This window comes from Talpa occidentalis, unplaced genomic scaffold (genome assembly GCF_014898055.3).
Source record: "Talpa occidentalis isolate TD23 unplaced genomic scaffold, MPIMG_talOcc4v2.1 talOcc4.14, whole genome shotgun sequence".
Lineage (NCBI taxonomy): Eukaryota > Metazoa > Chordata > Mammalia > Eulipotyphla > Talpidae > Talpa > Talpa occidentalis.
The window spans coordinates 41,242,729-41,262,718 of record NW_023601433.1 but is presented as its reverse complement, the minus strand read 5'-3'; the positions used below and the strand labels follow the sequence as shown (position 1 = coordinate 41,262,718).

At 42.3% G+C, this 19,990-nt stretch overlaps 1 protein-coding gene across 2 annotated transcripts in view; it reads left to right on the top strand.

The window, feature by feature from the left end:
* The first annotated feature begins 4,957 nt into the window (after positions 1–4,957).
* ACTN2 (actinin alpha 2) overlaps positions 4,958–19,990 on the top strand; it is a 71,751-nt gene continuing 56,718 nt past the window's right edge. For both annotated transcript variants that reach the window (XM_037510374.2, XM_037510375.1), the window contains exon 1: positions 4,958–5,093. In XM_037510374.2, the coding sequence (XP_037366271.1) occupies positions 4,968–5,093 (126 nt within the window). In that variant the 5' untranslated portion in view covers positions 4,958–4,967. The remainder of the gene's footprint in view (positions 5,094–19,990) is intronic.

The window sequence follows — 19,990 nt, the reverse complement described above, 5'->3', positions numbered from 1 at the left end:
AATCACAGAGAGCAAAAGATTTTTGAATCAAAGATTTTTATTTTTTAATTTTTTATTTTTTAAAAAGATTTGTTTATTTATTTATTTATTTATACAAGAGCTGGGGTATTGGCCAGACACGCAGGAGGGTGAGAGGATTCACTAGAGACAGAATGGGGAACAGAACACGCAGACTGACAAAATACATTGCTGAGGGGAGCAGTGGGTGAGACAGGAGAGTCTGCTGTGCCATGTGGGACCCTCACTGGCTGGCCGGGATCAAACCCACATTGCAGAGGCTGCAGACCGCTTCACAGTGCTGCTCTTAACCGCCTGCACCACCAGGGGAGGCCCAATCAAAGATTTTTTTTTTAAGATTTATTTATTTATGCACACAAGAGCTTGGGTACATGCTAGAAGTGCAGGAGGGTGAGACAATTCATCAGAGACAGAGTGGGGAACGAACAGGCAGAATGACTGAAATACACTGCTGAGGGGAGCAGCGGGTGAGATAGGAGTGGTCTACTGCGCCATGTGGGTTGCTCCCTGGCCAGCCAGGGAATCAAACTCATGCTGCAGAGGCTGTGGATTGCTTCATAGTATGGTGCTTAACCCCTTGTGCCACCAGGAAGGCTCACCAATCAAAGATTTTTAAAGTTCAGATTAATTTACTTTTTCCTAATGACTAATGATGAGGATCTTTTCATGTCCTATTAGCCATTAGTATATCCTCTCTGATGAATTATCTGTTCAAACCTTTTGTCCACATTTTATTGAGTTGCCTGTTTTCTTAGTATTGCATAAGAACTTTTTAAGAGAGAGATTTTGGATATAAATCTTTAGTGGAATATAATGATTTGCCAACTTCTTAAATTACTTTTACGCATTGCTGAGTTTATTTTGTTAATATATTGTTGAGGACTTTTCAGATCTAGATTCAATCAAAAGTGTTCCTTCCTTTTTTATTATCTGGTGTAAAGAGTCCGTAATGGAAGCTACACACACATTAGTTTTCTTTTTTTTTTTTTTTTTTTTTTTTTATAGAGGCATGTTTTTATTTATTTATTTATTATATTTGTTTGTTTGTTTTGTTTATACATGCACTGGGTACAGTCAGAAGCGCAAGAGGGTGAGAGAATTCACCAGAGCCAGAGTGGGGAGCAGAGCAGGCAGAAGGACTGAAGTACACTGCTGAGGGGAGCAGCGGGTGGCAGGAGAGGTCTGCGCACCATGTGGGACCCTCCTCTGGTGGCCGGGGAGCAGCCGGGGATTGAACCGGCGCTGCAGAGGCTGCAGGCAGCTTCGCAACCGAGCGCTCAACCGCTGCGCCACCGGGGAGGCCCAACATTAGTTTTCATTATAGGAGAACCTGGGATTCATGACTTTTATAACAAAAAGAAACAAGACTGCTTTTGGTTGAAAGGTAGACAATAAGTCATCTGTTAAGATTGTTCATTAAAATTACAACCCTGATATGTGATCTATACAAAAGCTAGAAGAGCCCCACAATTTTGGCATACCTGTGAGAATGTGGATAACCTCTACAACAAAATCACTGAAGCTCTTTTCTATTCTTTCAGATAACTTTTTCTTTTCATCTTCATTTTTTAAAAGATTTTTTTTATTTATGCATACTAGAACTGGGGTACAGGCCAGAGGCGCAGGGGCAGGAGGGATGAGAGACAGAGTGGGAAGCAGAACAGGCAGATGTACTGAAATACACTGTTGAGGGGAGCAGCGTGCAAGACAGGAGAGGTCTGCTGCACCATGTGGGTTAGTTCCCTGGCTGGGGATTGAATGCCTGCTGCAGTGACTGCTGATAGCTTCATAGTGCTGAGACTTAAACCCTTGTGCCACCAGAGAAGCCCCCTGTATTTCATTTTGGATAGTTTCTATTTTTATACTTTCAAATTCACTAATCTTTTTCTTTTGCAATGTTTAACCTGCCCTTAATCCAATCCAGTGTATTCTGCATCTTAGATACTACTGTCTGCTCTACAAATTTTATTTGGGTCTTTTTAATTTTTTAAAAATATCTTTTGTGTTTCTATTTAACTATTAGAACATATGGAATACAGTTGTACTAACCATTTGTTGTCTACTAATTCTAAGATCTGTGTCAGTCCTGGGTCAGTTTTTCTGGATTGCCATTCTTGTTATGATGGATTGCGTTTTCCTGCTTCTTTGTATACATGGGAATCTTGATTGGGTGCCATATAGTTTTACCTTGTCTGGTGCTAGATATTTTTTGTATTCCTATGAATCTTGAGTTTTCTACTGTGTTATAGTTAAGTCACTTGGAAACAACATGAAAACAAGTTACTCAGAAATAGTTTTATCCTTTCGGGTCTTGCTTTTATGATTTTATTATGATTTTATAATTTGTTATGTCAGCTTAGATATAGCAGCCCCAATTCTAGGCCTAATCCAGGAATTATTAATTCCATACTACTATTAGTCTAGAAATAATTACTACTTCTAGCTTAGGAATGAGTAAGTCCCTATATTGAGACAAGATCTTCCTAAGTCTTGTGCCAAATGCTCTATGAATTGTGACTTTTTGCAGTCCTGCTGGCTGAAGACACCCACTTGGTCCTGGGTGAATGCCCTGTTTCCTGTATTCTTTTTTCTTTTTTTAAAGATTTATTTTTATTTATGCATACAAGAGCTGGGGCACAGGCCAGAGACACGGGGCGCAGGGGTGAGAGGACCCACCAGAGACAGAGTGGGGAACAGAACAGGCAGACTGACCGAAGCACACTGCTGAGGGGAGCAGCAGGCGAGAGAGGAGAGGTCTGCTGCACCATGTGGGTTGCTCGCTGCCTGGCCAGGGATTGAACTCCTGCTGCAGAGGCTGCGGACTGCCACACGGTGTGGTGCTTAACCCCTTGTGCCACCAGGGAGGCCCCTCCTGTAATCTTTTCAGATGACTCTTTCCTTGGACTTGAGTAGTTTCCTCTCAAGGAAACTAGGTAGGATTCTGGAGATCTCCAGAGTTCTCTTTGTGTGTGACCCCTCTCTTCTCTGTTACTCTGTCCGAAGAATAATGCCAAAAATTACTAATTTTATCTAGTTGAGTGTTGAATGTTTTTGCATTCCCATAGGTATTTTTTGAGTTTTGTCAGGCAAAACCACTACATTGTTTAGTATAGGGCTAATTTCCCCCACTCCTATAGACTATATCGGATGCTTTGTGAATGATGATGTTTTCCATTCTGGCCGATGGGAGATAGAAGCTCTTTCTAGCTTTTCATGAGTTTCAATTGTCATTCCTTCTAATCCCTTTTGATGTTTCTTTGCTTGGCTTTAGGTTTTTTTCTTCACTGATCAGACTAAAGGGGTGCCCTCTGCAAATCTCCAGAGTTGTTTCTCTTTGCAGCTCTCTTCTCTTCTATAATTGACCTTGCAAATTCAAATCACCTCAATCTGTTTGAACTCCAAGTACAGGGAGGTCAGTGATCTATGCCTGGGTTCCTCTTTATTGTTGTTTTTTTTTTAAAGATTTATTTATTTATGCATACTGAGGTACAGGCCAGAGGCGTGGGGGGTGAGAGGATTCACCAGAGACAGATGGGGAGCAAAACAGGCAGATTGACAGAAATACACTGCTGAGGGGAGCAGCGGGCGAGACAGGAGAGGTCTGCTGCACCATGTGGGTAGCTCCCTGGCCGGGGAGCGAACTCATGCTGCAGTGGCTGTGGCTAGCTTCATAGGTTGTGTTTTAACCCCTTGCACCACCAGGGAGGCCCTGGGTTCTTCTTTATTGTGCTGCATCTTGGAAAGGCTCTTCAAACAATAAGCTGGGGCAATCACGGTGTTCATGTTGTTGCCTGCTTTCATGGCTCATCGGCTTCTTTGCTTGATGACCAATGTCTTGAAAAATCTTTATTTCATATATTTGCCTCCAAGATTTTACTTGTTTCAGGCAGGATGGTAAGTCTGGTGCCTTGTGCTCCATGTCATCTTACCCAAAGTGCCCAGGGACCTTGTCTTGCTTCCTTGGGGGTACAGCTGGCATAGAACAGCTAGCCAGCACCATTGGGATGAAAAGGCTTATGTGCAGCACATCAGGGAAAGATGAAAATGTAACATGAAGCAAGATACTTGTCCTCCATTGTCAGTTCTTTTAAATTTATGACTGGCAGGTGAGAGCTGACACTTCCTGCCTGTGGTTTGAATTCTGACATTTGAATATGGTTGGTCCAAGTACCTTATCTTGATTTCCCCAGGTGAGGACAGGGAGAAGAGGAAGAAAAGGAGATTTTGTAGCTTTTAAACTTTACATTTAAAGGGTGTGTGTGTGTGTGTGTGTGTGTGTGTGTGTGTGTAAGAGAGAGAGAGAGAGAGAGAGAGAGAGAATATGGAAAATGTGATTATGCACACTGTATGAAAAACTTGGATGTGCCCAGGAACCCAGGCCACAGTTGTCCCTCTCCCGCATGTGGCACACCTACCCACCCTCCCCGGTAACCGACTCAGCGTCCACAAGTCAAGTCGCGCCGTGAGCCAGAAGGGAGCTGGGTGGGCGGTTGGCAAGGACTAGCGCCAGCGGCTCGCACGCCTTGGAGGAAGGTTTGGGGCAGCAGCAGCAGCAGCAGCAGCAGGAGGAGGAGGGAGCTGGGAGCCTCCGGGAGCCCCGGGCCCTCCGCACGTGCTCCGAGCCGCGGGGGTGGGCGCGGGCGGGGGCCCGGGCGGGGCGGGGCGGGGTGGGGGCGCGGCCGGGGGCCACGTGACGATGCGCGCGGGTATTAAGCACCGCGCCAGGCGCTCGCCACCCGAGCTGGTGCTTCCCCCGCGACCCAGCGCCTAGGCTCGCAGCCCGAGAGGAGCCGCGCAAAGGTCACTCCGCGCCTGCCCGCCCGCACCCCTGCTGAGCTCCAGCTCCCGCCGGCCCGCCGCGTCTCCGCGCGCTCCGTCCGTCCGTCCGTCCGTCCGTCCGTGCGTTCGAGTCCCGCGCGCCCCGCCGCAGCCCCTGACACCCGAGCGCCATGAACCAGATAGAGCCCGGCGTGCAGTACAACTACGTCTACGACGATGACGAGTACATGATCCAGGAGGAGGAATGGGACCGCGACCTTCTCCTGGACCCGGCTTGGGAGAAGCAGCAGAGGAAGGTCAGCAGGGGCTCGTGCCCGCCGGCTGCGGGCTTGGCCCGCGCGTCTGTGTGTCCCATTGTCCCGCGGGGCCCTGGCCCGTGGGCGTCGCCAACCTGGTAGACATCGATAGGGCACTTGACCAAGGTGTCTTGTTTTCCCGTGTCCCGGTAGCTCAGGGAAAGAAAGGAGAACCGTCCAGAAACAGGCTTGCAGCGGGGTGTGCGCGTGCAGGTGTGCGCGTGCAGGTGTGCATGTGCGCGCGTGTGTAAGTGACAGAAGAGTTAACAAAACGAAAAATGTTAAAGGAAGAACAGTGCTATGTAAAACTGTTAACCTGCCTTAGGCCAGAATCTGAGAGTCTCAGATCTGCTCCTGACCCCTTGATTCTGTGACCTTGACCACAGAGGGAGTAGACTTGTGTCCTTTTCCTGCCTAGCTCTTCTCTCCCAAAGTAAAAAGTCAATTGAACATCAGCTTCATTCCGATTTTCACTGGCCTTCCCCAAAGAACTAAAAATCATTTGTGAATGTTTTGGCTCTTTACAGAGGGAGGCTGTATGAGCACTAGACATTCACCGATAAAGTCATAGTTATTTCACTCTCTGTTTATGGTTCTTTGAGGTAAGCACACGGGGACAAGGGAGTCAGCCAGCTCTAAAAGCTCCCTACCCATTTTGGTTGGCTCTCTCTGGGGGGCCCAATGGAACATTCCACTATTTCAAGGTTTCTTGATCCTCTTGGCTAGAACAAGTAGGGAATGCTCACCCAGAGGCCCCTGCTCGCCTCCTGCTTGACTGGGCACAGAGCCTGGTAGGGTCAGGCATGCCAACACAGACCTGCTAACCCAATCTTTTGATGACAGGGTCATGGCAAAAGCAAAATGCCTACTCTCCTCCCCTCCCCATTTTTCTGGGAATGGGACACAGTGAATTTCCCTTCTAAGGGCTTTCTTTTTAATGGATAACATCTGTTGACTACCTGTGTGTATGGGAAATTCTGTATAGCCACCACTGTGGGTGATTATGCAATAGGACATGGTGGATAAGTGATTGACAGGAAAACACATATGCCCCATACTTTTCTCTCAACAGATGGTGTTAGCTGGAAGGAGAGAAGTCCCTCAGTTTGGTCATTGCCAAATAGCCAAGCACTTTTTTTTTTAAATCACTTTTTTCTTTCATTGTCTATCCTCTTCCTTAAACATGCCATTTACTATTATTATTTTAAAGCTTTAATTTAGCTACATTTCTTTCTCCACCTTTATTTCCTAAGATTTTCACCACCCCAACTTTCTTAGAAACTAGAGAATGGGAGTGGTAAGTAGAAATTAGTCTTACAAAGAAAAAGAAAATTTCCAAACTTCTACCATGTTTTAAGTGACTTATGGTGCAGGAAACACGTGGCTTGAGGATTGTGAATGTGTCATCTGGACTAATTCATGTGCTGTCAATCAACAAGAAGTTACAAATTGACTTTAATTTTTAGTACTGAATGTTTTTATATTTCTCCCAAAATTTTGATCACTGCCTTCTTAATGGATTGAAAAAAATTCTCCTAGGTTTTTGTTCCAAAGATTACTTCCTTTTTTTTTTTTCTTTTGAAGAATGGTAGAATAGATAAGGAAATAGGTAGTCTACCCATCAATTTTTAAAGTAATACTCTGATCACAGTGGTTTCTGTTGATACGATAGCAGGGTAGAGTGCATGTCAGTTTGCAAAGGCCACATTCACATGTGTTCTGCCATGTTTAATATTTTCACTGTATTCACCATGTCTTTGACTAGAATGACATTGTGATTTTTTTTTTAAGGTTTGGGATTCCTGTGTGAATATGTTTTTATAATTATTTAGCCCTTGAATTATATTATTGAAAAAGACATAGTTTCTGATCCCAGTTCAAAATAATGCTAAGAAGTTTAGTGAGAATTCTTTTTTTTTTTTTTTCCTTTAGATAGGTTGAGCATTGGGACAAAAGTGAGGCGGAAAAACAAAACAGAGCAAGATACTACCTTAGGACACAGATCAGAACAGATCCAGGAGATGTGCTATTTCTACTTTTGGTATAGAACCTACTCAAGTCAGTAAAATAATATTGAACTGTGAGCTCAGCACAGCCAGACCAGTAGCCTCTATTTATGTCCTATGAGACAAACTGTTGGAACAGGACAAGGATAAAATGCCATTGTTTCTATTGTGGGCTACCTTTTCCACACTTGCCATGTCAGTGATATGCTGGGTATGAGATCTGTCAACAGATGCTGGTAACACATGATGACGTCTGTAGCGTAATAATGGATGTGGTACCTAATTATATCCACAGTTCAGAGCATGGCATGGACTGTGTTAATCCTTGCTCTCTGGTGTAGAATTCCTTGCTATGGAGAGACTTAATAAAAGTGTGTTGTTTTTTTTTAAATGGGAGATTTTTAAATTGTAAAATACACATAATGTAAAATTTACCATCTGAGCCATTTTTAAGTGTACTTTTCAGTGGTAAGTACATTCACATTGTTGTGCTACTGACCTCCAAGACTCTTTTTGTCTTGAAGAGCTAAACTATATACCCATTAAACATTGACCTTCCATTTTTCCTCTTCTCCCAACCCCTGGCAGCCAGCATTTTACTTTCTGTTTCTACAAATTTAAGTCATTTAGGTACCTCAGAATAAGGAGAATCATAGCGCATTTGGCCTCTGGTGTCTGTCTTAGTTGGCGTCACATTTTAAAGGTTCATCCATATTACAGCATGTATCAGAATTTTCTTACTTTTTAAGGCTACATTCATCCCTAGATGGACAAAAGATTGCTTCCACCTTTTGGCTATTGTGAATAACATTGTAAACATGGGTGTACAATATCTCTTGTGACCCAACTTTCAATTTTGTTTTGGTTTTATGCCAAGGTGAACTTTCTGGATCATGTGGTAAATCTATATTCCTTTTTTTTTTTAATATGTGCACTATTTTTTCCCAAAAAAGAAAAATCAGAAGATGTTGACTTTAGCAAGTATATAAGGCTTTTCAAAGTGCTCACTTTCTCTTTCAGAGGTGTTTTGTAAACAGGGGTAAGAATATTTACATTTATATAAATTAAGCTCTCTTCTATAGACTTTTGAAACTTGTAGAGCATCATTGTTTAGAGTAAGCTGCTCTTGGAAACAAGGGACTGAACATTACCCCTTTAATTAAATGGAAGCCTAATCAGGAGGTGACTTGTCAGAACAGCAATGCTGAATATGTGCGCTATCTCCTAAGCCGGGACTCTGTCCTTCACTGCTCCGGAGGCTAGAACAGACCTTTTAAGGAAATGACTCTGTTTTGAGACCTAAAAGGTCCTTATGTCTTCAATCTGTCTGTCACTCGATGATACCCCTAAACTTTTCTAGCAATTGTCGAGAGCGTAAGAGAGCCCTTTATTCTACTTTCAAGGTTCTGATTGGTTTTAATAGTTCATAAAAAATTCAGGTTCTGCATTTTCATATTTAGATGGCCCACTTCACCGTTCACCTTGGAGCACCTCCTCCCAGTCCCGTCATCCAGCTTCAGATGTTGCCATGTTGGGTCAGACACAGCATGGAAGGACACACGTACAGGGGCAGCTGCCCAGTGTCTAGATTAAATTGGGAGCCCGGGAACCTGAGAGTTGCTCCTTTTAGTCTTCTGTGGAAAGCAACTGTTGATAAAGAGTGCATAGTGAGAACTCTTCTCCCCCTGAACAGTGAGATGTGCTCTAAATGGATTTTCTGGGGAGAAAAGACACTCGTTGTTTTCAGTGAGGTGAACAGTTAACAAAAAAGCTTGTGAAGTTTCTGGGATGACTTGCAGCTTGACCTGGTTGACTGTAATTATGTCACTAAACCTTTTGGATTTCAATTTCTTCATCTAGAAAATAAAGCTTAATGATACTGTCTTCCTTATCTCACAGGTTTTGTGGGGTTCCAATGATTAAACTTGTTCATATGGAGGGCCTTTATGTATTGTGATGTGATATGTAAACATTCAAATATTATTGTTATTCTTTTGCAGCAATTATTTGTTAATTCTGTCAGGTGGCGTATTGGTAATCAGGACTGTGCTTGGACATTTGAGGGATGATGAAGCTTAAGATTTGTTCTTTAGTGACTTTAATGTGTTTTTTTTTTATTATGGTACAGGACATTTAACATAAAATTTACCTCGTTAACCATTTTTAGGAGTATGACTCGGTGGCATTCACACATTTCCATTTTTGTGCAGCCACCACCACCTTGCAGCTCCAGAACTCTTCAAAACTCTTTATCCTTTAAACACTACCTTCCCATTACCCTTCACCCCTGATGTACTTTAAAGGATAGGATTTGCATACTTAAATACTTAGAAAATATGAGATTGTGTTATATTAAGTGCTAGGCACTTGTTGTATAAAGAACCAAAGTCCTAGAGAGTCAAACAAGGGAAATCATTGTGAGTGAGAAGAATGAAGATGTAGCTTTATAAGGGAGTAGACCTTGGGGTACAAATTCATTTGAGTAATAACTATATGTTAGTTGAATAGAGAGAAGAGAGAAAATAGCATTCCTGGCCAGAGAAAAAGAGTGAACAATCTATTGTGGTTTTTTTCCTCCAAGATGCGGAGTGTGATAGATGTGATGTTATAGTAACAGTAAGCAAACACCACTGTCACCCTCCATGATTTCAGGGGGCACTATCCCCTCTTTCCTCATCCACCTCCTCTGCCTTACATCTGTAAAAGAGATGAGGAAACAAGCTCATTGAGTTAAGGGTATAGAAGGAGAAAGTAACCAGGCTGACTGACCAGGAATTGGGTCCTGATAGCCTGCGTTATGTCTTTGGATGTATCTGCTGCTCATGATGTGTTTGAGGTAGTGTGAAGAGAAGATGGGCTTACCTTGGATGAAAGCTGCAGATTCAGATTTAGAGAGACAATCATATAGGCAAACAGGACCAGGTTAGGGAGGGCTGGCATGCCAGGAGGAGTGTGGACTCCTGAGGTTTCAAACTAGGAAGATTCATGCTTGGAGAGGTACCTTGCAGAGATTGGCCACGAACACGAGGCTGAGGAATCTAGACAAACGCCCTTTATGGGACTGTACTGATCAAGTGATGGGAATTAGAACAAGGGGGCTAATAGAGGCAATGGCGAGGAAGGCATCAATTTGAGAGTGAGCAGGAGGGATTATGGAAAGTATTAAATATCCCCGTGTTGTTGCACAGCAGGCCATGGTCTAAATCCAATTAAGCAGACATGATCTCACCATCAGTGCTCCTGGACTTCAAGCTCAAGACAGTGTATTGACAAGTAACAAACAAACTAATGAGATAGTCTGTTTATCCACTAGGAGACTGCATCTGAATGGAAAGCTAAATATTTACAGGATGTGTCATTCAGTGCAGGGGAATGAGCTGTGGTGCTGAGGAGTGAGCTGGGTGTGCATGTGGCCTTTGCTTGAAGGGAGGACCAGAGCTTCAGTAGCCTTTGATGTCGAGAGAAAGTAGTGGATGGGCAGGTATTAAAGGTAGAATCTGTACACATCCCAAGAAACCTCTGCATCCCGAGGAACCATTCTACATATGTGTTCGGTGGGCGATGGAGAACCACAGAGGCTGGTTGCCAGCGGGCATACCACTGTCCTTACCTGCTCTCTTGGGCACTGTGGTATGTCCTGGGGTCTTTACCTCTTTAGCCAGATTCGCCAAGGAAGAAACTTGAACTCAAAATAAGATTTTCCGTGAGTGTGGGAGGAAGACTATAACTCTTAGCTGGGGAACTTAATTAACGCAGCTTCAGAAAACTGTCAGAAAGCACTGCAGTCAGTCGCTGCAGCTGGGAAACACCTACAGAAAAGGCACAGCTCTGGGGTGGGTGGGGGAGCTACCATGACGAGCAGAGGAGTTGATCAGAATACGTTGGAGGACAGTCAGAATTGTACCAGTTTCCCTGGGAACGGTACTGATTCTTCCAGAAAGAACAGAAAGCAAAGACTGGGGGGAAAGCTCACTCTAACTACTGTGCTAGACAAATTTCAAAGGCAGGAAAATCTTGAGTGCAAGAAATTGGCCTTTCTAAAGAAGTCTGAGGAACATTTTTGGCACAAACACAAGTGCGTTTGCGAGCATGCCCCAAACCGTTGCACACACAGCTCCCCTCTCCCTCCCCACAGTTCCCTAGATCAGAAAATATCTTTTAGCCTGCAACTCTGTTGAGGAGCAAAACATAAATGGAGCATGGGTGTGATGATTTATTCTTTCATGCACTCAGCAGATGTTTATATGGTTCTGCTAGAGGCCAGGGATAGCAAATTGACTTGACCCCATTGTAGGCCTTATGGAGCTTACGGCCTAGTTCAAGCAACAGAAGTTGGGAAGCACAGAGGAGTACCCCCAGTTTAATCAGGTTGTTGAAAGTAAGAATACTACTCAGAGGGCAGGCAGTGTAGAACTGCAAGCAGTCAGAAGCCTTCAGCCTTTGGTATAGACTGTATAACCAAGTTCTGCATCTCCATCCAAGATTGGTTGAATATTGAATGTACAGGGTTCACCCAGTTCAAACCTGAGTTGTTCAGGGTCAGCTGTACTTCCTAAGTATCCCTCCTGTGCAGTGGCCTGTCTTGGCAAATGGAAACATCTTCCTTCCTGGCCCCCAGGCTGGAAACTCTGCAGTTAGCTTCATGCCTACCTCTCTCCCAACACCCATGGAACCCACCTCCTGAAGTACTCTGAACCCTGCCCCTTCCTCCGTGAAGGCCTCTGGGCTTTCTGAGTTTCCTGATTTGATTAGAATGGTGGCCTCCTGCTCTGTCACCCTTCCAAAGTTGATGCTTTTCTTTAGGGTTTGCTCCATGATGCTGACAGGAATGAATGGTTTTATAAAACACAAGCCTGAGTATGACATCTCCTGCTTAAAGTCCCTCGATGGTTGGTTATTGCCTCTGGAGAGTTTAACACCTCACAGTGATTTATGAGGCCAGGCCTGAGCTAGTCTCTGCCTGTTATTCCACTTTGCCACAGATGCAATACCCAACCTCATAGAATCTGACGCTCCCCTTTGCCTTATACCCAGCCCCTACCTCCTAGACTCATCTAGGCAGTTCCTTCCTTCCTTCCTTCTACAGGCCCCTTCTCTGAGAGGTCTGCCTTTTAGACCTGGGGTTACTTTGTGCTGCTCCCATCAAGGGCTATGAGCAAATGCATTTTTCAAGGCCCCTTAACACTGGGTCAATTCAGAGTTTATATTCACATTTGTAAAATCAAGGAATTCTGAATTATATTTCTGAATTTAGTATAATCAAGCACTTTAACCCAATTAAATTTTTTTGCAATCTTTGTAGCTCCTTTGGCTACAAATGTTTTCATTCCAACTCATGCTTGTTGTATAATGCTTTTTTTTTTTTTTAAGAAAAAGATTTATTTATTTATGTGTGCTAGAACTGGGGTACAGGTCAGAGGTGAAGGGGGTGGGGGGATGGTGAGAAGATTTACCAGAGACAGAGTGAGGAGCAGAACAGGTGGATGTACTGAAATACACTGCTGAGGGGTGGAGCGGGCGAGTCAGGAGAGGTCTGCTGCGCCATGTGGGTCACCTCCCTTGCCGGGAATGGAACTTGAGCTTCAGTGGCTGCAGATAGCTTCATAGGTTGAGTCTTAACCCCTTGAGTGGCCTCCTGCTCTGTCACCGCTTCAAAGTTGATGCTTTTCTTCAGGGGCTCTGTTGTGTAATTTTTTAAAAAATGTTTTCTTAAAGTATTTTTCTCAAATGCACAAAATGTTAAGAGTTCTTTGATGGAATTCCTAATTGTAAAACTGAACCTTTAAAGGCAAACTGCATAATTTTTTAAAAAGTAATTGAGAATTTAAAGATCTGAGTTGAAAAGAAATCATACTCACAAATTTATTTAAATTATAATACAATTATGTCACCACATTAATGAAAAAAGTTATGGTGACCTTAATTTGATTTGAAATGACATTTTTCCACATTGAAAACCTTTGCCTACCTAATAAAGAAAATTCCAAAGTCATTTATGATTCAGATAAGTTTAAACTTCGATTTGTGTTTATATAAATATATATATGTATGTGTGTGTGTGTGTATGTATATATATATATATATATATATATATATATATATATAAACATGGTACAACAAAACTTTTTGAAAGATGTGCTCTGCTTCACAACAGTGAAATTGGAAAATAAAGAATAGGCATAGGTTGTTCTGAAATCCTGGAAACGAATTGTCCTGAGGCGTATTTGACAAGTCAAATCCAAGACTAAGAATAAGAAGGTAACATGACTTTGAGTTGTCTTGTTTTGTTTGTTTTTGTTAGAGGGTGAATGTGTTAGTCATCATCTCTAAAGATTACTATATATTGAAAACATTCTTTTCATTGTTTATTACAACCTTTTTGTTAAAAGGGATGCTCTCTTGAAAAAAACTCATTTTTTAGTAAATGTGAGGACCTAATGGATAAGAAGGAGACTATGAAATTGATTTGCAGCAGGGGGCAGTAATACAAAGCTACGATTGAGGTTTATATAATCAATTATATGAGATTGGCAAGTCAGGGAATTCTGTCTTTTAGAGTCTACGAGTCTTTAAGTTACCTCATTATAGTAAACAAGAAAGATGTGAAAAATAATAATTACTTAGAAACTAGGTAATCAGTTTGTTCTTTATTAAGGATTTGAGATATATGTATTAGGTTGAAAAAGGAAATTCTTGATACTGATCATTTTGATGTCTAAAATATGGCAGTTTCTTTCCCTTTTAAAAAAGATTTATTTATTTATGCGTGCAAGAACTGGGGTACAGGCCAGAGGTTCAGGGGGTGAGAGGATTCACCAGAGACAGAGTGGGGAACAGGAGGATCTACTGAAATACACTGCTGAGGGGAGCAGTGGGAAAGACAGGAAAAGTTTGCTGTTCCATGTGGGCAGCTTCCTGGCCGGCTGGGGCTTCACAGCTCTGTGCTTAACCTGTTGCGCCACCAGGGAGGTCAATATGGCAATTTCTTATAGCTCAATCCAATAAAGCCATTTTACCATTATGATTTCATTATATATGGGAGGTGCTTGATCAATATCATATAGTAGTCAAGCTACAAAACTGAATTCGAATCATTTTAAGCTTTATCTCTAATGCTTTCAGTTCTCATTTGTGAAAGTAATGGGGTGTGAGGTTTTGTTAAAATGTGAGGCTTGGTTTGAGAGCTTGCTATCCAGTGCAAATATTAAGGAGGAAGGTGGAGGCTAGAAATTAACCTATAGGAGTTATATGCATATATCCAATGCTGTAAGTATGGAAAGAAGAAAATGTAAGAGGATCTACCTGGAAAATTTAGCTGAGCTAAGAATAGAGGACTTCTGGAGGGAGCAGTGATACTACCTGGACCTGGAAGCATTGCTTCTCTGGATGAAAACACTCATGTCTTACATGGCTTGTATGCTTTTAGACTGTCGCGATAGCTTTGATTTTTTTTCTGGAGAAATCTCACCTTGGTATTCCATTGAAACTTTGCCAGTCAGTCTGAATCTGGCACTTGAGTTGGGGTAGTTGCTGGAACAGAAGCCCAGGATTTGGCACTTTGGAATGGGATGTCTTTAGCTTGTGAAATAAGTTATACTTTCTTCTTTTTTTAAAAGATTTATTTATTGGGGGGGCCTTCCTGGTGGTGCAAGGGGTTAAGATGCAACCCATGAAGCTGTCCGCAGCCTCTGCAGCATGAGTTCGGTCCCCCGGCGGGCCAGGAAGCAACCCACGTGGCACAGCAGACCTCTGCTGACTCGCCTGCTGCTCCCCTCAGCAGTGTACTTTGGTCAATCTGCTTGTTTTGTTCCCCACTCTGCCTCTGGTGAATCCTCTCACCCCCGCACCTCTGGCCTGTACCCCCATTCTTGTATGCATAAATAAATAAATCTTTACAAGAGCTGGGGTACAGGCCAGAGGTGCAGGGAGTGAGAGTATTCACCAGAGACAGAGTGGGAACAGAACAGGCAGATTGACCCAAGTACGCAGCGGGCTGCGCCATGTGGGTTGCTCCCTGGCTGGCTGGGGGACTGAACCCGTGCTGCAGAGGCTGCGGACAGCTTCATGGGTTGTGTCTTAACCCCTCGTGCCACCAGGGAGGCCCCTAAGTTATACTTTCGAAGGAAGTAAAAGCTGTAAGAAATTATGGTGGTGTGCGGAAGTCTAGAACATAAAATCCTTCTGCAAATGGAATGGCCAATGATAGGATTTATTATGGAAGGTATTATCCAAAGTATATAAGAATCATTGAAAAAAGTAGTTTGTTTTATCTTGATATACTGAGTATAGAATTTTATCCCAACATAAGTTTCTTTTTTTTTTTCTAGTTTGTCATTTATAAGACTAGGGAAGTGGTAGTTTCATATAAGTGGTTTGTTTGAACATTAAAAAAAAAAGTTATCAGTATTTTGAGTATTGGAGAGTAACATGAAAATGGGTAAAACACCCAGAATTGTAATCAGTTTACAGTTTACCCATAGACAGTAGTATTTTTCTATTCTGAAACAAACATATTTTGAGAGGAGACAGGACAAGGGTCAGATTGGGCTGGTATGTGGGAGACTGGAGACTGATGTTAGTGGGGAAAATGCAAACCAAGTGTTTTGCATTTTGCAAGTGGTTTCATTTCTATTCCTTTATTGCAATTTTTGAAATGGGAGAGGTCTGATTATTTTATTGAATACTTTGTCTTTGTGTTAAATTTTGGGACAGAATGTTTTAATTTTTTTTTCAGCATAACAGTAAAACAAAAAGAATTCCAATAAGATAGTAAAAGTGATATTTTAGTATATGGATTTTTGCCAGTGAATCAAAAAAAAAAGGAGGGGGGGAATCTGGCACATTCTTCACAGTATCCAAAGTAATTCACTGTATAAGGCAGAGAATCAACTGTTGATTAAGAATTTCCAGGCACTGTTTTAATATAAACATTATTTGATTTTCACAACAATTTTGATAGCTTACTATTGTTATTCTTGTTTCTCAGATAGGGAAATTAAGTATATTACCCCATAGGGGTTAAGTTGGAAACATGGTAGCTGGAAAATATACACAGAATTTTGTCTAAATTTCCAAGTTATAATTCTGTCTCACAATTGTAATTTTATTAACTATGGAGACGCTAATTATATATTTTGATCTGCACATTGCAGAAGTGAACTTTGCTAGACTTTTAACTATTTTTTTTAATATTTTTTATTTATTTGTTTATTTATTTATATTTATACAGGCACTGGGTACAGTCAGAAGCGCAGGAGGGTGAGAGAATTCACCAGAACCAGAGTGGGGAGCAGAGCAGGCAGAAGGACCAAAGTACACTGCTGAGGGGAGCAGCGGGCTGCAGGAGAGGTCTGCACGCCATGCGGGACCCTCCTCCAGTGGCTGGGGAGCAGCCAGGGATTGAACCAGCGCTGCAGAGGCTGCGGGCAGCTTTGCAACCCAGCGCTCAACCTCTGCGCCACCGGGAAGGCCATAGACTCTTAACTATTAAATGTTCCTGGTTTTGTTTCTGCCCATATTTGTAACCAACAACTTAGGGAAACTGGAATTTAGTATTTCTAGTTTTTCACTTATCAGAAACCTACGTGGCCTTTGTGGAGTCTATGACTTTTTCATTTCTAATGACTACAACTGGGAACATCTTATGGGAATGAGAAAACCAAACTTGGAGGCAGGGTTATATTGTCATTCAAAGCTTTTTCCCAAGTCAGGCTCTATCTAGTAGTTGCCTTGTCCAAAAGAAATGACGAAGTGGGAGGGAAGAGACTACAGGAAAAGCCAACTGAACTTCTCAGATGGAGTTTAACGGACATGCCATTAAGGGCACATCTTTGGAATTAACTGCTGGTTTGTCAGACTCAGTTCCAAAAGAAGCCAGAGTGCAGGATGCCTACGTATTTGAGTCAGCTCCCTTTTAGAACAAGAACACGAGACTTAAAAGAGGCAAGAGACTAGATTAGAGTTATCCTCCTGCAGATGTGATGTCTTAGTGGACAGGAATGCTCTCTAAGATTTGAACTCCACAAACACTTAGCCTGACACGTTATGAAATGCCAGTACTGAAGACTCCTTTTATTTTACATTTTAAAAATCCTGCTTTTATTTATTTAATTTCTTCTTTTGGAAAGCTTCAAACATACACAAGGCAAAAGGACCATCAACTATATAGTGAAGTCAACTGGCCAAGGAAAACCCAAGTTTTATAAGTAGGAGATGTTCATTTCTCTCTTTTTTCCAGCTTTATTGATGTATACTTGAAGAGGAGTGCATATATGTAAGGCATACAACACGTTTTGATACATTGTTAAGTGATGGCCGGAGATGTCCAAATCTGAAAGGAAAAATGTTTTTATGTTCCACAAATGCTTTATTCATTAAACAGAATTTTCAAAGAAACTGGAGTAAAGCAACGCTGCCCTACATAATTTGGAACTCCTCTCTCCTCACCCAAGACACCTGACAGCCCCCAGCCCTGACCCCACGTCCTACTGCCCTTCCTGGCTGCCTCCCCTTCCTCTTTATTCTCTTTGTACCCCATCCGGACCCCCCAGATTCTCCTGATGATTTCTCATGCTCTTAACATCATAATTGTCTATTCCTAAAGACTAAAGATTCCCAAGATCTGCTTCTGCAGAGATCTTTTTTTTTTTAAAGATTTATTTATTTTTTAAAAGATTTATTTATTTATGCATACAAGAGCTAGGGTATAGGCCAGAGATGGGGGAGGTGGGCTGAGAGGATTCACCAGAGATAGAGTAGAGAGCAGAACAGGCAGATCCACTGAAATACACTGCTGAGGGGAGCAGCAGGTGAGTCAGGAGAGGTCTGCTGCGCCATGTGGGTTGCCTCCCTGGCAGGGGATCAAACTCATGCTGCAGTGGCTGCAGATAGCTTCATAGTGTTGCATCTTAACCCCTTGCACCATCAGGGAGGCCCCTCACCAATATTTTAAAGGAAACCTTTCTCAGACAGTAACTCTATTGTCTAATTCCAGGTAGGACCCTAATGGTAACTTTCAGACTCCATAGAAGAGGATGGAAAAGTGCTCAGAAAGCACTTCAGCAGAGTGAAGCCTTTTAACATCCTGTGAATGAATGGGCATGGTTCACCTCTATTTGTGCCCATGTCAAGTCAGTTCTGATAGGGTATATGCTGTTTGTAAGGAATATTTTCTCTCCTGTTGCAAACTGATTTGATCAAGCCGGCCTATAACCTCTTCAGATTTAGTGGTCTAGTTTCTTCCTAGCTTCTAGGACCATCGCTCCCATTGCTTTGAATGGTGAGCTTGAATTTGAGCCGCAAGCAGGAACAATGTCTGAGGATGCTGAATTTGATACTTCTGCATCTTTATTCTCCCCCCCCGCCCGGCCCCGGCCCCCGCCAAGTACAGCCAGAGGAAGGAGTTGAACGGATATTTAAAGGATTCTTGGGGAAAGGTTCTTTTTAAGGGCAGCATTGCCAAGACTGCATCTGAGGATTTTATTGACACAGATCAGGCCCTTGCCTGCTTAGATTTGTGACTTTCTAGGGTAGCTCCAGAAGTAGCGGGGGCTGCATGCATGTAGCAGTTCCAGCCACCTCCTTCCCTACAAAAATTCTTTTTATTTTTATTTTATCTTATTTTCTTCCCAACTTTATTGAGCTATACTCACATATCACATTGCATAGGTTTAAGATGTACACTGTGTTGTTCACCTCTCAGGGACTCTATGTAAAGAAATGATGGAGAGTGACCCTCCATCTAGGTTTTCCCAGGACAACCCCAGTTGTGGCTGTTGTCCCAGACTGATTATTAATAGCATCTTCTCTGACTTTCAGAAGTAGGGCAGTTTGGACCACAAACTGTGTGGTCACTGTGTTCTGAGGAGACACACAAGGCAACCTTAGAGAAGGTTAGAATAATGTTGTGACCCAAGTAATGTGTCAATAAGATTGCAACGCCTTTTCTCAAAGTACTGAACTATTTCTGAACTTTATAAGAATACAACTATTGGTGAAGTGAGATTTCTAATACTTGACAAATTTAAATACCAGCGTTTGGGACATGCTTACCTCATTTGATTGCACTTCACAGATGCTTTTTTTTTTTTTTTGTGACCAACTTTTTTTTGATATTTGCTTTATTGGAGTGATCTGGAACCAAACCCTTGATACCTCCAAGGTGGACCTAAAAATTCTGAATCTTTTAAATCGTGAATCCTTTAGAAGATCATGCCTTGCAGATAGCTGTGGGAGTGTGAGCCCTAGGTCTGGAGGGGTTCAGGAGGCCTCCTGCTGGGATGGTTCCCCTCTGAAATGCGTGTTGTTGTTAGACTTTCATGTTACATGTATTTTATATGTTTTTTACATGGTCTTATAAGTGTTACATGTACTCATACTCCAGACAGTTTGATATTAACATATGCTAGGCTTTAAGGATGACTAGAGTTAAACATTATTTAAATACGTCAACCATTTACCAAAATCAGGTGTCTAGATTTGTTCCTCTGACAGTTTGTGTTTTCTAAGAAAATTATTTATATGTTGCGAGAATTGAAAATCTAGAGTGGAATGGTGGTAAATTTATTGAGTGATAAAATCATGCTTAATGTAAAATGTTCCCTTACTGCTATAATGAGACACAGGTGGGGCTGTTCCTGTTCGAGTCCTTTAAGGACTTGGTAGGGAAGCAGGAAAAATCCAGTCAGAAATACCTGGTGGGTGACAGTGGGTTCTATTGCTGTGACTGGCATGTGGGTAACTGGATATTGAGGACTCTAAAGGATTTCCATTCTGCAGTCCCAGCACTTGGACAGCGTGTACTTTCTCCATTAGGGGTTTAAGACCTGATGTAGAAAGAGGGGTCTTAATGTGAAAGAAATGTTGAAGTAACACTTTCTTAAGTGATTAACT